This window comes from Fulmarus glacialis, unplaced genomic scaffold (assembly GCF_000690835.1).
Source record: "Fulmarus glacialis isolate BGI_N327 unplaced genomic scaffold, ASM69083v1 scaffold12120, whole genome shotgun sequence".
Lineage (NCBI taxonomy): Eukaryota > Metazoa > Chordata > Aves > Procellariiformes > Procellariidae > Fulmarus > Fulmarus glacialis.
Genome location: NW_009185835.1, coordinates 457 through 13,912, shown reverse-complemented (window position 1 = coordinate 13,912; position 13,456 = coordinate 457). Strand labels below are relative to the sequence as shown.

The following is a 13,456-nucleotide window of genomic DNA, read 5'->3' as shown; positions in this document are numbered from 1 at the left end:
TACTGTTTTGTATTTTACAAAAGTCAATACCAGAAATAGCTGAAGTACTGCAAAGATCTGTTTTAGCTGTATTTATGCTTACTTGTGGCAGCTACTATAGGTGAACTGCATGAAAGTATGTATCTTTCACATCTGCTTATGCTGGAATACTGGTTATGTGATGTGTCTTTAATTTTAAGAATAGAGATTATAGATTACAAAAGTATTATTTTAAACCTTACAAATGGGTACAGTGTCTGTGGAACATTAAAAATCGATTAAGTTGTGATAGTGTTACCAGACCAGAAATATACAGAAGAAAGCAGTAGCGTGTGATTGGTTTATTGAATAGATCTTTTGAAAGTTGTTTTGAATGTTTAGATGCTGAAGATGCAAGCTTTGACATTTATGTGACTGTCCAAACAAGTGATATTACTGGGAGTGGGTTTTTCAAAAGGATCTATTAATTTTTAGTGGAAACTGTTCTAGGTTATTTAAATGTTTTTGAAGATTTAATCCTTCCAAGTGTTTGAGATTTTTGGCTCAGTGTTTCTACTTCTATTTTTATATGTATATGAATAAATATATACATGCACATTTTAAAAATATATAAATACATATATTAAAAAAAAATTAATCTAAGAGGCTTTTGCTTTGAGCTACTTTGCTGTAGATCAGGTTGCCGTAGCAGGTGAGTGCTCTGGTAGGAGCATTCCTTTCACAGGGAAAAGTCTTTACTGTTAAAGAAAACAACTTATTTTGTCATTAACCTTCTGGCTTCTGTAGGAAGAAAAGGCCAAAGGATCAACTAGTGAACTGTTAACGCAGAGAAGTGTAATGCTTCTAGGTTTTATTTCTCACTGTTTTTACTTGGAAGATGCGAAGAAGCATTTCTGCAGAAGGCAAAGGTAGTAATGTAAAATACTGTGAACACAGCAATCTTTCAGTGTACTTTTCTCAAGGTTTGTGTCACAGATCAAACTGAGGTTACACCAATAAGAAAATAAATGGAGTAAATGTGTATGTCGCTTAAATTGCTAAAGCTTTCTAAAGGAGAAGGGCTGCCCTTCGGCGAAGGGTTTCTGTCCAGCTTCCATCATGGATGAGAGGCTCACACTTGGGAAATTATTTGGGAATAGCTGTCAGCTCTGCATCTCTTTTTGGGGTTACTGTTGTGGGTTGGATCAGATCTTCAGGAAGCAGCTCCTGAAATCCCTCGTGCATTGGGGAAAACCAACATTGCTACCCCATTTTCTGGGTGTACCAAGCCTGCCATGCAGCAGATCCCTTGCAAGCAGCAAGTGGAAGAATCTGGAAGACGGTGAAGCGGGCAGCTGAGGCAGGGCTGTCTGCAGTCCCCCTGCCACGCCTGGCCGGTGGGGCCTTCGTGTGTGTATCTGTCCCTTGCTTTCTCCTAGGCTTTCTCTGGTCTGACCTTGGCACCTGCTTGCTTATGTTTGCATGCTGCTTGGCATTAAGGGGTGCCAGCTGTGGTTGAAGCTGGTTTACACTGTCATAATATGACGGACTAAAAAATAGCTTTTCTTTGTCCACCCTGTCCTTTACTAGATACAGGAGGAGGTTATGGGAGAAAAAAAAGTGTGGTTTGTATGGCGTGGTGGGTTTTTTTTGTTTGGTTTTTTTTTTTAATTCAATCCCTATTCTGGAGGGGTACAAAATAGCACAAATTTAGTTTCTCATTAGGAGGAAGTTGTGAATAGCTTAGGCTGGACTCAGAATGCTCTTACGCTCTTTAAATAGCCATGAAATGCTAATATGTTTCTGCTTTTCCATAAGAGGAACTTTCATACAAAAAAACCAAATTTTGTTGGGGGGACAAAGCGGCTGTTTTATTAAATATACTATACCTCAGTCTGAATAATCCTTTTCTTCTGCTTTTGTTTAGTTCTGTTTTGCATTACCTTTAGTTTTTATTTCCATTTCCGTTTCCATTTCACCTAGCAAAGCAAATGTTTCTAAAAATAATAAAAATTAGAACACCCTGTTGGTCCACAGTAGCTCTGATTTTTGTGGTAATGTATGAAAACTCTAAAGTCAATAGTGTTTTTACTTCTATGCATGTCATCACACATTTGGAGTTTATCTGCACCAAAGATCACAAGATTATGTTAACTGCATCAGTAGGAGACATGCTCATTAAGTGATTACATTCATCATTTCTCAGCAAAACAATCATTGCCAGTGGCAATGGAAAATCATGAGAATATGAGATTTTGTATCAGTATGTTTTTAGCACACCTCGTTAGTACAATTGTAAGGGGTGTTGTTTGTTTTTTTTTTTTTTAACCTCTCCCTAACTGAAATTTTTTGTTAAAGAGTATTTGTTTTCAGTCACTAAGTAACTGCTGGCCTAATCCTCAGCATTTTGACTTCTGAAAATATGTCAGCTCCTGAAGAACAGTGGTTGCTCACAAAAGACAAAGAAATTGGACAACTTGAGGAAAAATATACTCTGAAGGTAAATGGAAATATGGGAGTGTATATCACCAAATATTCCTCGTTTCAGAAAAGGCTGCTTCTTCCACGTTGGGGAAAAAAAGAGGGATTTGTTAAAGTCCTGTGTTACTGTGGAAGAGAGAGAGGTTTGTTTGGCTTTTTTTGACTAACAGGAGGGAGAAGCAGTGGGCGATCTTGCAAAGCACCATTTCTTCCCACACAGCATGCAGGGAGCATGAATAGGCAGCTTTTTCTAGAACCATGGGATGTGCAAATAAACACAAACTTGAGACGTGAGTGCCCAGCAGCAGTGCCACATGCTAATGTGTGCACTCGGGTGCATCCTCTGCCTTCGACCTGTTGGTGATAACAGTCGCCTGTTGAAATAAATGCCTAAGGGACAACGTGAGAATAAACTGTTTTTTCATGTAACTGTGCTTAGTCAGGCTTTGTGATTTATGCAGAGATAACGTTCCAGTGGAATGTGTGTCTCCAAGCAAGACCATGGAAAAATGACGATGGAGGTGCCCTTTCTACTCACGTTTACTCGTGGTACAATCAGATCTGTACAGAATTTGTCAGACTTCAAAATAAAGTCCCTGAAAGCTGAAGGAAAAATACTGCCAATTTAACGTTCTTGAATCCCACAGAATATTCTAGTTCCTGTTACCCCCCAAAAAACCCAGGGAGCCACAGCTGAAACACCTTTATCCTGATACTAAATGCATGTAGGTTATGTATTGTGCAGGCACATACACATATAGTTTTGTGCTATTGCTGAATTTGTCTTTGCCTTAAGGCGTAGTTTTATTTGCAAAGACCCGTCATCAGTTAATTTGTGGTATTCATGGCAGCCAGCAGTGTAGGACGAGTAACATCACTTGTCTTAAGAAACACCGGCCAGGCGGTGGGTGGAGAAGAAGGGGTTAGTCATATCGCTTCAAAAAACATCTCGCAGCAGCCGAAATAGCTCAGTTGGGAGAGCGTTAGACTGAAGATCTAAAGGTCCCTGGTTCGATCCCGGGTTTCGGCAGCTGCTCCTTTTGCCGCAAAACCTCCCGATTCTTCCTGTCAACCCCCAAAACCACCCCCCGGAGCTTTCAGGCGACGGTGAATGCATCACACCCTCCCCAAATCGGGCTTCAGTTTTTTTTAATATAGAGAAACAGCAGCACTGGCAGGGGCTACGACGAAGGAGGCAGCCGAGGTGGAGGTTGGTGCACCGATTAAAATTGGACAAGCTTGCTCTCAGCAGGGATGATGTGTGCCAGTACCTGTTTTAAAGCACAAGAACAGAAAACAGTAAGTTTGCTTTCTTGTACTCACTCCTGCGTTTAATAACGTGAAGCTGTGCGACCGAAACACAATACTAGGGTTTTATCTGATGCACAAAAATAACCTTCACCTGATATAAAATTGGGGTGGAAGCATCTGCCTGCGTGCACCACAGCTTAAAATCGGTGTTTGAAATAAATGAGCATATTCAAACCAAAGTAATGACAAGTCTTTGATGATTCACTTCATCCAACTTTAATTGATTTAAGACCACATAATTCTGTACATTGCAAGACTGAATTTGGTCTCAAGGTATGGATAGTACTGTAAATAGCCTTTAACACCCGGTTCAAAAGTTGAAAGTGTTTTTTAAAGATGTAAACATTGCAGAGTGCTTCAACACAATGTACACTCTCAGTCATCCTTAGGCAGCAGAACACAGTTTGATTTTTAAAGCGAGAACTTGTCCACGGTGAATCACACTAAGATACCTTAGCCAAAAGGTATGAAAAGTGAGGACAGAGGCATGGTGAGGTGGGAGTTCTGCTTCTGTGCAATGGTCTGAAGAAGGACCTGAACAGTACTTCAGGAATTTTAATTGAGAAGGGTACAGACGATTACGTTTTAAAGGAGGGGGAACCCGAGGATACGCTGATCTCTGAATCGCCACAGCAGCAGCACCCGGGTCGCTGGGCTGGAAGCCGCTGCATCCCGAAACGACTGCGCGTGACCCAAGACATCTCCCTTTGTAGGCGCCACTCGCAGCTCCAGAGCCAACTCCATCAACCTGTCATCGCATTTTTACACTGTCACAGAAACTGCATTACCCCTTCCCACGAGTTTTAACGACAAATATAGAACAGTCCAGTTAAATACCTATTATGTTCCTATGATCTAGGTACTTGTGAATGTCCCTTTGATAACATGAATAAGGATTCCAAATGCATATTGAAACTCATTATAGAGTACAGAGTAATTAAAAGTGTAATTAAAATATATTCAGATAATTACTATAGCCAGAATACACATCTGTAACTCAATTTACATTTAAACTTCTTCCTTAATTTCAAATCGTCTTGGTTTCTACTGGGCAAGCAAGTAGACCACAATTTCATTATAATATAGAAAAATACTGATCATTGGGCTTTTATCATTAAGTAGTTATCAGTAACACTGCAAGCCTGTCAAAGGCAATTTGCAATACGCTAACCTTCAGCAAAAGCTGGGGGAGGGAACTACGCATGATTAAATTTGGTATTTAAATCAGATAGAAAAACACAATTAAAAGTGTTCCTAAAATCATGGCCTCCAAAGAACATTAAAACAGCATTCAAAATGGTTTCACTTTTAAATGGAAAAGTGAATGTTTTTTGGTTTCTAAGAAAACATTGGATTCCTTTTCCACTGCATTTTACAGTTGTCCTACCAACAAAAACAAAGCCTTTGTTATTTAGATTGCATCACTGGTGCCAATTTTATTTCCCACCCTTTGAGAGACACGTAAAGCAAGAACAGTCAACCCGCTGGAAACGTTTTCAGACGGGAAACCTGCATACATTCAGTGGCAGTGAAGTCATCAGGCAATATGTGACTACATCATTCACCAGTACATGTTCTTCTGAGGACAATAGCCCTTCCTTTATCAGATATTTGGCCAAAATCATTCACACAAAACTTAGCGTTATATCAAGAAGCTCTGCGAAACACTTGCAGTTTTTGCAAGTTCCACGTTAAGTGCACTGAGCGGGTGAGGGCTGAGGCGGCCGCACACCCGCAGCCTTCCTACACCGTTTGCATCGTCTTTTACAGGCGGTTCAACACGGCAAGAGCAAGGGAAGCAGCGTGCAGCTCCAGTACGCAGCATCGAGAGCAAGGACTGAAGATACAACTGTACCTGACAGCATCATAATGGCTACATCTTTTGAAGATATACACATGGATTTTAAAAAGAATTACACATTTTATACAAATAACCACTTGATTATATACACTCAGTGCCAGGATAACTTGGGAAAGTATGTACCGCTGTTCAGACGCTGCCTGCAGATGTTAGTTTGGTTTCCACTTTTTTCTTTCTAGGATTTCTTCTTCAAATATTTCTCTCTCCCTGAAAAGAAATACATTGAAGTTCTGTAGTAAAAATAATCTTAACGTATTAAACAGTTCGCGATGTGTCACAGTAACTCAGCAAGAATGTTTCCCACGTTTAATCATTTTGTTATTAGACAATGAGGAAGCTTGCCTTGCAGAAGGGAGGATGCTGAACTCTCCTGCCCTTATACTCACAGTTTACCGAATAAACAGTAAACTAGTAAGAAAAATTCAGAGAATACTAAAAATAAAAAGATACCTTTTGCTCACAGATGGTCCTTTTATGTATTTCTCTTCTGCCTTCTTGTAATCTATGTCATCCACAGCAGAAATCGCATAGATAATGGCCTGTAAAAATAGTTAGTTCATTTATACTCGTGAAACAAAAACTAAAATACAACCAGAGATTTGAAACTGTCTCAGCAGTTGAGCACATTTTTGGAATAAGGTTCCTCAATCACTTCGGAAACTTGGAGGAAACTGCTCGTTGTGTACCTCAAGTTCTTAAATAAATAATACAAACTTGTCCTTTAACATTCCCAGGAGAGTATTTTTATAAGCAGATTAGTAATTTTGTTTCTACAGAAGTTACTTATGTTCTCCTACTTAAGTTCCTAAGAAGAACAGTAAGTGTCTAAAAGTATAACACTAAAAACAACCAGCCCACCCCCCAACACGCACAAATAACCCAAGAAAACGCAGCGATAACTTGCCAAATTAAAAAAAAAACCAAAGCTTTGACGAGTTTCAGAAGTAATCAAAATACACCAGAAAGCAATCATTCTGCCTTTAAAAGCATCATACTACCTAAAGCTTCTCCATTCTGTGCTAACGGCTTAAAAAACCATCAGCTTTTAGAATTACATTGGTCCACATCTCACTCATAACCCTGCCAGCCTACTAATGCCAACATCTGCAGCACCAGCAGGAAGCATGGAGCGATTAATACTGGGGCTTTATTTATTTTCTCCAACATGTAATGTAAACATGTTTGTTCTCTGATTATCAGCCCATGAACATGGCTTAAGAGCCTCCTGTCCCGATTTTAATATTCTTTGCTCAAAATATACATAGAAACTAAGCAGTTTTATACCCTTTGAGCTGAAGGAACCGTGACCCAAGTTGGTAGGTAGGCAGGCTTGGATGTATCTGCCCGGCTCAAACACCACCCAGCTCCCGGGGAACACTCCGCAAGTCAGTAAACTCGAATCATGTAACACTGGTGTCATTTACTTACTTTAACGTTTACTTTTCTCAGTTTCACATTTACTTACCTCAGGCAAAAGGACATCTGAAATAAATTTTATTCCATCTCCACTTATTTGATGCAGATTTTTAGTGTTTGTTTCACGATACACTTCCTTCAAGTAGTTTACTACAAGGTCTAGCTGTTCTTCATCCTCTAAATACGTTTCAACGCAGGTCATGTACTGCCTTGAATTCAGGAATCCCTTCAGCCACCGGGATTGCTTTCTGCTTTTCAAAATAGCCAGAAGATGCTCTTCGGCCCCCTTACTCTTCACTATGAACTCCACTATCTTTTTATTTGCTTTATCTCTAGCGGCTCTTGTTCTATCAGGAAGAAGTTTCTTGGAGGGCTTCTGAGGTGAAATTCCTAATGAAGACACTTCAGCAGCTTCCTCTGCTGTGTTTGGAAAGGTCATTTGGGCTAAACCTTGATAACCTTCCTTTCTAACTGGGTAGCCTGAAAAGAAAAGCCGCAAACATTCTTACTTAAATATGCAAAACAAGGGGCTTTCTCACATACATGCTTACATTTACAAATATAAAATAAGGGACTTTTTTGATAAGAGAGAAGTTTTTCTTCCTCCCCTACCAAAGAGGGTAAAAAACCACCAACAACAAAATCTTAATTTTGCCTTAAAAGATTAGGGAGTTGAAACTCTGACAGGAGTTCTGAAATGAACTCTCTACAACATGAAATAACCAGTTACCTGATTGTCTTTAACAATCCATGTTTATTTAACTTTTGTTGCGGGACTGAAAAACCTTAAGGTGCAATAATGGTGTAGTAATTTTACTGGTACCCCCTCACTGGGTCTGACGCCTAACTCAACACATCAGTAAACATTAGAGCTAAACTTACCTGCTAAGAGAAGAATACAAAAGTTAATGAATTCACTTACTGATATCAGCAGCAAAATATTCCAAGAAGGATCCCGTAAAAGAATGACAACCTAAAAAGCCCAAAACAGGGTTATTTATCAGTTCGATTAAGCCTATGCAACAAATCTGACAGTTTTGGTGTTCTCTTTTTTCTGAAGTATGAATGGATCAGAACGGATGACATCATCCGACTCATCTGCTTACCTACTCTAATTCGATAGTCAGAAATCAATCGAATACACCACTCAATTTCCTGGCGATAATCTTCTTTGGCTCGTTCCTACAAAACAAGAGCCATTTACAGTCCTAAAGAGAGTAGCCTATTGAAGCTTTTAGGTCTAGGACACCAACCAGGTAACAGAAACAGCTAACGATAATGAATCAAAGTTTACTTGCAGTTTTTCTGCATTCTCCTGAAATTCAACTTCTGCCATCACTTGGTCGTGCGGCGTGAAAGTGGCTTTGTTGTATGCAGAAAACCCACGAGCAAAAACACCGTAAGAGTCCTAAGCAACTGCCTGCCTGCCACACACACGTGTGTTCTTAGCAGCAGCCTCACTGAGATGGAAAAAGGTGTCGGGGGATCCCATTCCCATACTATTCTCCATTTTGTGGAGCACGAATTATGTTTAATTACTTTGTGGAATAGAGTGAGAGAGAACAGAGAACTGTAAACAAACCCAGACTGCTCAGCTGCACCACACTCCTCCCGCGGGGTCAGTTATACACTGTGTATACAACTTGATTTTCCCCAACACATGTATACGCTTGCAGTTACATGTTATTGGTAGTACTTACTATGAGGTCCTGCTTTTCTTCACAATCAAAGTGCTTCAGATTCTTAAGAGATACTGAGAAACTTGATGAAACAAAGAAACACAGTTAGGGAAGACAGGCAGTTGAGTTGCACCTCTCTTTATTTACTGCAATTCTACACCTCCCTGAAAATTAAGTTTCATAAGGAATTCAGGAATGCAGGTTTTACTAGTTTTGGTTTCATATTAAGCTAAAACTATGAAATCTTTTAAGTACCTGGTTTTAAAACAAAACAAAAGACAGGCCTGTGTTCCCAGAAAGTTTGGGCAAGACATGTAAAGACATTAGCTGGGTCCCCAGCCCTTTTTTTTGTTCCTCAAATAAGCATCAGCTGTTCACATGAATGCCAGCCTGTCGCAACTGGCAGCAGGATAAAGCACGTAGCCCACACCTGCAAATCCTCACCTTACTTGGTCCCTCCCTCTGAGATCAACCTCAGTTTTAACTGACAGTGTAATTGCCCTGTACCAGGAAAAAAGTACAGGACACTGCTGAAAAGAAACCGAAAGTTCAGAAGTGATCGGAATCCACAACATTTACCCTTTTTTCTTGTCATTTGTATTCCTTTCTATTAACAGCACATATGCCTTTCTGTGTTTCCGCTTCACATTTTTTACCTGTTGGAAGGATAAAGTCTCATTAGCATCCCAAAATCCTAATACCCTTACAAAACAGGAACATCTTCTATCGATATTATATAGTACACTCCATCTTTCAAGGAAGTTACACAAATATGACAAATTAAGTTTAAGGTGGCAAGAATAGCAAGTTACCCCAATGAAGCATTTTTCTTAGTGCATCCTCTTTTTTTTTGTTAGACCCATCCTCTTTCTTTTGTTAGTTGGGTACAACCACCCTAGTTCACGATACAAGATATAAAGGCTCAGTAGTAATCCTCTGCTCCAATATAAACCACGTTTCTTTTTTATGTGGTTTTTGTCATACGTAAATTTACTTCTATTATCTTTGGAACGCTTCTACTGGAAGATCCTTAATATGTCCAGCTCTACACAAGTCAAGAAGGGCAAAAGACACTCAAGAACTTGGTAAGCTGCTCCTTATCAAACCCCTTGCAATATCACCCTAAGAAGGCAGCGAGCTGTTCTTACCACTGCTGGCCAATAAGGATACCTTCGCAATTTGCACCAGACCAAAATCCCGTCTTCAATTGCTTGTGGCTCTACGATAAAAAACAAAGTAATTTTTCTTTAGAAAAAACAAGACAAGACAGTTAGGCTTGCCCTCTCTTATCAGCCTCCTTTCAGGAGTTTCATTTCGATGCTTTTACAGGTTTCAGCTAAGGTGACAGGGCATCCCACACCCCACACCCCCCAAAATGCAGCACAGGTAGTTCTGAGTACAGGAACTCGGACATTTCAATCCCAGGCCCTTGCGCATTTTCACAGTGATTTGCATTTCATTCCATTTCAAAAAGCCTTTCTGAGGCATCCAAGAAATGCATTTTATTCCAAGCTTGAACAAAGCTGGACTCACTTTCTAGAAAGGTTAGCTTTGATTACCAAGGCTTGTCAGCAAACAAGCACACCAATCTTGGGTGAAAGAGTCTCATATAGGTACGCTGATCTCTCACCTTGATGTGATAAAATACTAGGAAGTTCTTCATCCTCCTCCTCTTCATCTACCAGAGCTGAGAGGCGAGAGAAACTGTCCGAGGAAACTAGCTTTGAAGACAGGTCAAACGATTCCAGTCCTGCCAACAACAGCAAGCACCAGTGTTCACAACGTGGAATAGTGGTTAAAAAAGCATCAGCCTCAGACCAGGTGAAACACACAACTGCGTAAGTGACCCCACAGCAGCGTGAGTCACCGTAACACAAGGGTCTGTCACGCCACACACACTCTCAATTCTCTGCCTAGGTAAAGGCCTAACAATCTGAACAAAAGATGAAAAAGGGAAAGGAACAAGAACAGGCTGGTTTCAGGACTCTGTAGCAGCCTATTCCTTTACATAACATCATTCTATCTCAACACTAACTAGATAGCAGTAAAGAAAAAAACCTGTGTGAAATTCCCAAGTCCTCTAGCGAAGGGTAAGAATTACTGCTAACTACAGTTTTTCAATGCAAAACCCTGAACAACTCCAGACAACCTAAACGCCACACTAATTTTTAGCCGGTATTAAAGTGATTGCATTTTTTGCTTCTCCAAAACTTAAACCAAAAGGAATTAAAATCAGCAATTCAAGAACCATATTCACAAAAGCCCTGCAACATTCCAAGATGAATAACAGTGCTTGACAATCAAATGGGATGCAGTTTTCCCTTCCCCAAGCGATATGCCCACCTTCATCTTCCTCAAAGTCAGGCAGCTGAAACTGCTTTACTGTATTCATAACCACGAGTGAAGTATTCTTATTTTCCTCCTCTTTACGCTGAGAAGGGAAGCTATCAGAGAGCGTCCCATGGTCAGAAGGCCCAGATGAAGATTCAGGGCAATTCCTGCATTTCCTTTTTCTGCACGAGGACACAGTTCCACCGATCTCTTGTCCCCCCTTAATCCGTCTTAAACTCACTGGCTTTTTTCTTCCATCTAATTGCTTTGCTAGACTTTCGCTTTCACTACTGATGCGTTTCTCCAAGTCATCCGAGGCGCGTTTACAAGAGGAATCCAATAATGTCCCTCTAGGTTGACTTCTAGCGTTCGCCCTTCTCACAGGGACCACTGCGTCAGACTTGCAGGGGACAGACAGAGGAGACCCTTCCTCAGCACGGGGCTGTGCTTGATCCTTGGGGAAATCATTCCCACACGAGACAGGTGATCCTGCGCCTCTTTTTCTTCCTTCCTTACGTTTTCCCTCCTTGGGCGTAAGGGAGACTTCACTTCCTGGTTTGGACTTTGTCAGCAATTTGGGCTTGATTTTTTTCTGTCTTGGTAGTGATTTTGATTCTGGTCTTTTGCAATTTTGACTATCCGAGTTTGATGTATTATACAAGTCCACAACACTACATTTGGAAGGGTTTGTTCCACTTCCATGTGCTTTAGCGCTCTCCAAAATGAAGGAAGCTTTCCGGGTTTGGTTTTTTGTGTCAATCTTCAGGCTGGGATTATTTTTTTGTTCTCTTTTCTTCTTGGAAGAAGGCGGCTCCAACTTTTCTTTAGAGTGAAAGAGCGATTGACATCTACGTAAGGGGGTAGATGGGAGAGATCCCACATTGTTCTCCTGGGATAACTGAGTATTTGGTCCTTCTTCTGAAGATGGTACTTGTCTGGGTGAGACTCTTTGCTTCAAAATATCCAGGGCAATTTTAAGACAATGGCGATATTTCAGTTCTTCCACAGCCTCTCTCGAATTATTCCTTTGATCTGACGAAGAAAAATATGCAATAAATGCAATAAGCTTTCTTTGTCTATAAGAAATTTTATTGACAGTATATCTTTTGTTTAAGAGGCAACTTAACACTTAAATCATCCGTGATTCTTAAGGCAAAGTATACAGGGACACAAAAAGTGCAAGCTTCCAATGCCTTATTTTGGTGGAAGTACACACAAGTTTCTTCACCATTCCTTCCAATTTTTGTGTATATTTGTGTTCAGGTTTTGTGTATATTTTACATTCAGAATATATACAAGGCAGCAAATATTTTGACATATCCTCACCTAAGGTAGAGGCAATGTTTTCTATACATTCTTCCTGCAATGGTATAGTATCTGCACGGTTCACACAAATCCTGAAAATACAACAAAGCTGACTGAAAACATCACAGTGTTAAGCATTACTAACAGCACGACACTGCTGTCATCTGGCAATAAACGTGCAATATTTTTTTGCACCAAAACCCATACTTGTTAGCAGAATTTAAGGAAAAAAAAAACCCACATGAAGAATGCCTGAGCTAACAGTATGCTGTTTATAGATGTATACGGCCAGCTCTGAAAAGGCAACAGGTTTCAGGTTAGCCATCTAATCCTCCTGTAAATCAATGACCTCATTTCACAGATATCTTCAGATAAAGGAATTACTTCTTTTTTTAATATCTAAGAGTGCAAACATACAACAGTAACAATGACACTTAACTGTTCTTTCAAGCCAAGTATTTCAACTTTAAAAGAAGTCTTCTTTGCATTAGTAACAGATGTTTTCCTGGCCACTCCAGTTTTGCACAAAACCTACATTGAAAAAAAAAACCATGCGTTTAAAATCCTTCACCAAGTCTGGCAGACTATAGGACAGATCTGACATCAAAACATCTTAATATGAACAGCACAGAACGGACTGATATTCCACGGCATCTGGTTGCAGTATTAGGATCTCTTTTTTTAAAGTATGTATGTGTTTACTTGGAGCTCTTACTTACTTATTTACTACTCTGTTTCATCCATTTCTAAGTTATATGCGCAAACCTTTCCTCATTTGTACATCTGCTTTACCTTTGCTGGCCATAAACGTTCCTTCCACATGCAAAGAATGTACTCTTGATCTGTCATGACTGTTTCACGTAGAAAAGGAAAATTCCAGTGTGGTCTGAAGAAAAAGGGAATAAAAGAGTTACCCAACACTTGGTCTACTTTTGTCTCCTGTTTTTTAAAGAAATATAGAACTTAAATAGAACACATTATTACAGTTATGTATCGTTTTACTTTTGAGATCACTGGACTAATATTACTTTGCACGCATTCTCCAAAATTAAGTTCTAACAGCATACCTTTCTACAGCTGCGCAACATAAGAAGGTCTTACTGAACATGTAAGT

The 13,456-nt window shown here is 39.9% G+C and overlaps 1 protein-coding gene and 1 non-coding gene across 2 annotated transcripts; one reads left to right on the top strand and one right to left on the bottom strand.

The window, feature by feature from the left end:
* The first annotated feature begins 3,396 nt into the window (after window positions 1-3,396).
* TRNAF-GAA lies at window positions 3,397-3,469 on the top strand. The gene has a single exon. It is a non-coding gene; the product is annotated as a tRNA-Phe (tRNA).
* A 2,291-nt stretch (window positions 3,470-5,760) lies between these two features.
* Window positions 5,761-13,191, bottom strand: LOC104072461 (PWWP domain-containing protein MUM1). The gene is made up of 13 exons (XM_009580211.1): window positions 13,135-13,191; window positions 12,782-12,873; window positions 12,364-12,434; window positions 11,050-12,069; window positions 10,337-10,456; window positions 9,855-9,925; window positions 9,286-9,362; window positions 8,728-8,788; window positions 8,134-8,209; window positions 7,950-8,000; window positions 7,077-7,507; window positions 6,062-6,150; window positions 5,761-5,818 (listed from the first exon to the last, which is right to left on the bottom strand). Exons 1-13 carry the CDS (start codon window positions 13,189-13,191, stop codon window positions 5,761-5,763), a joined length of 2,274 nt encoding a protein of 757 aa, XP_009578506.1.
* Window positions 13,192-13,456: the final 265 nt, after the last annotated feature.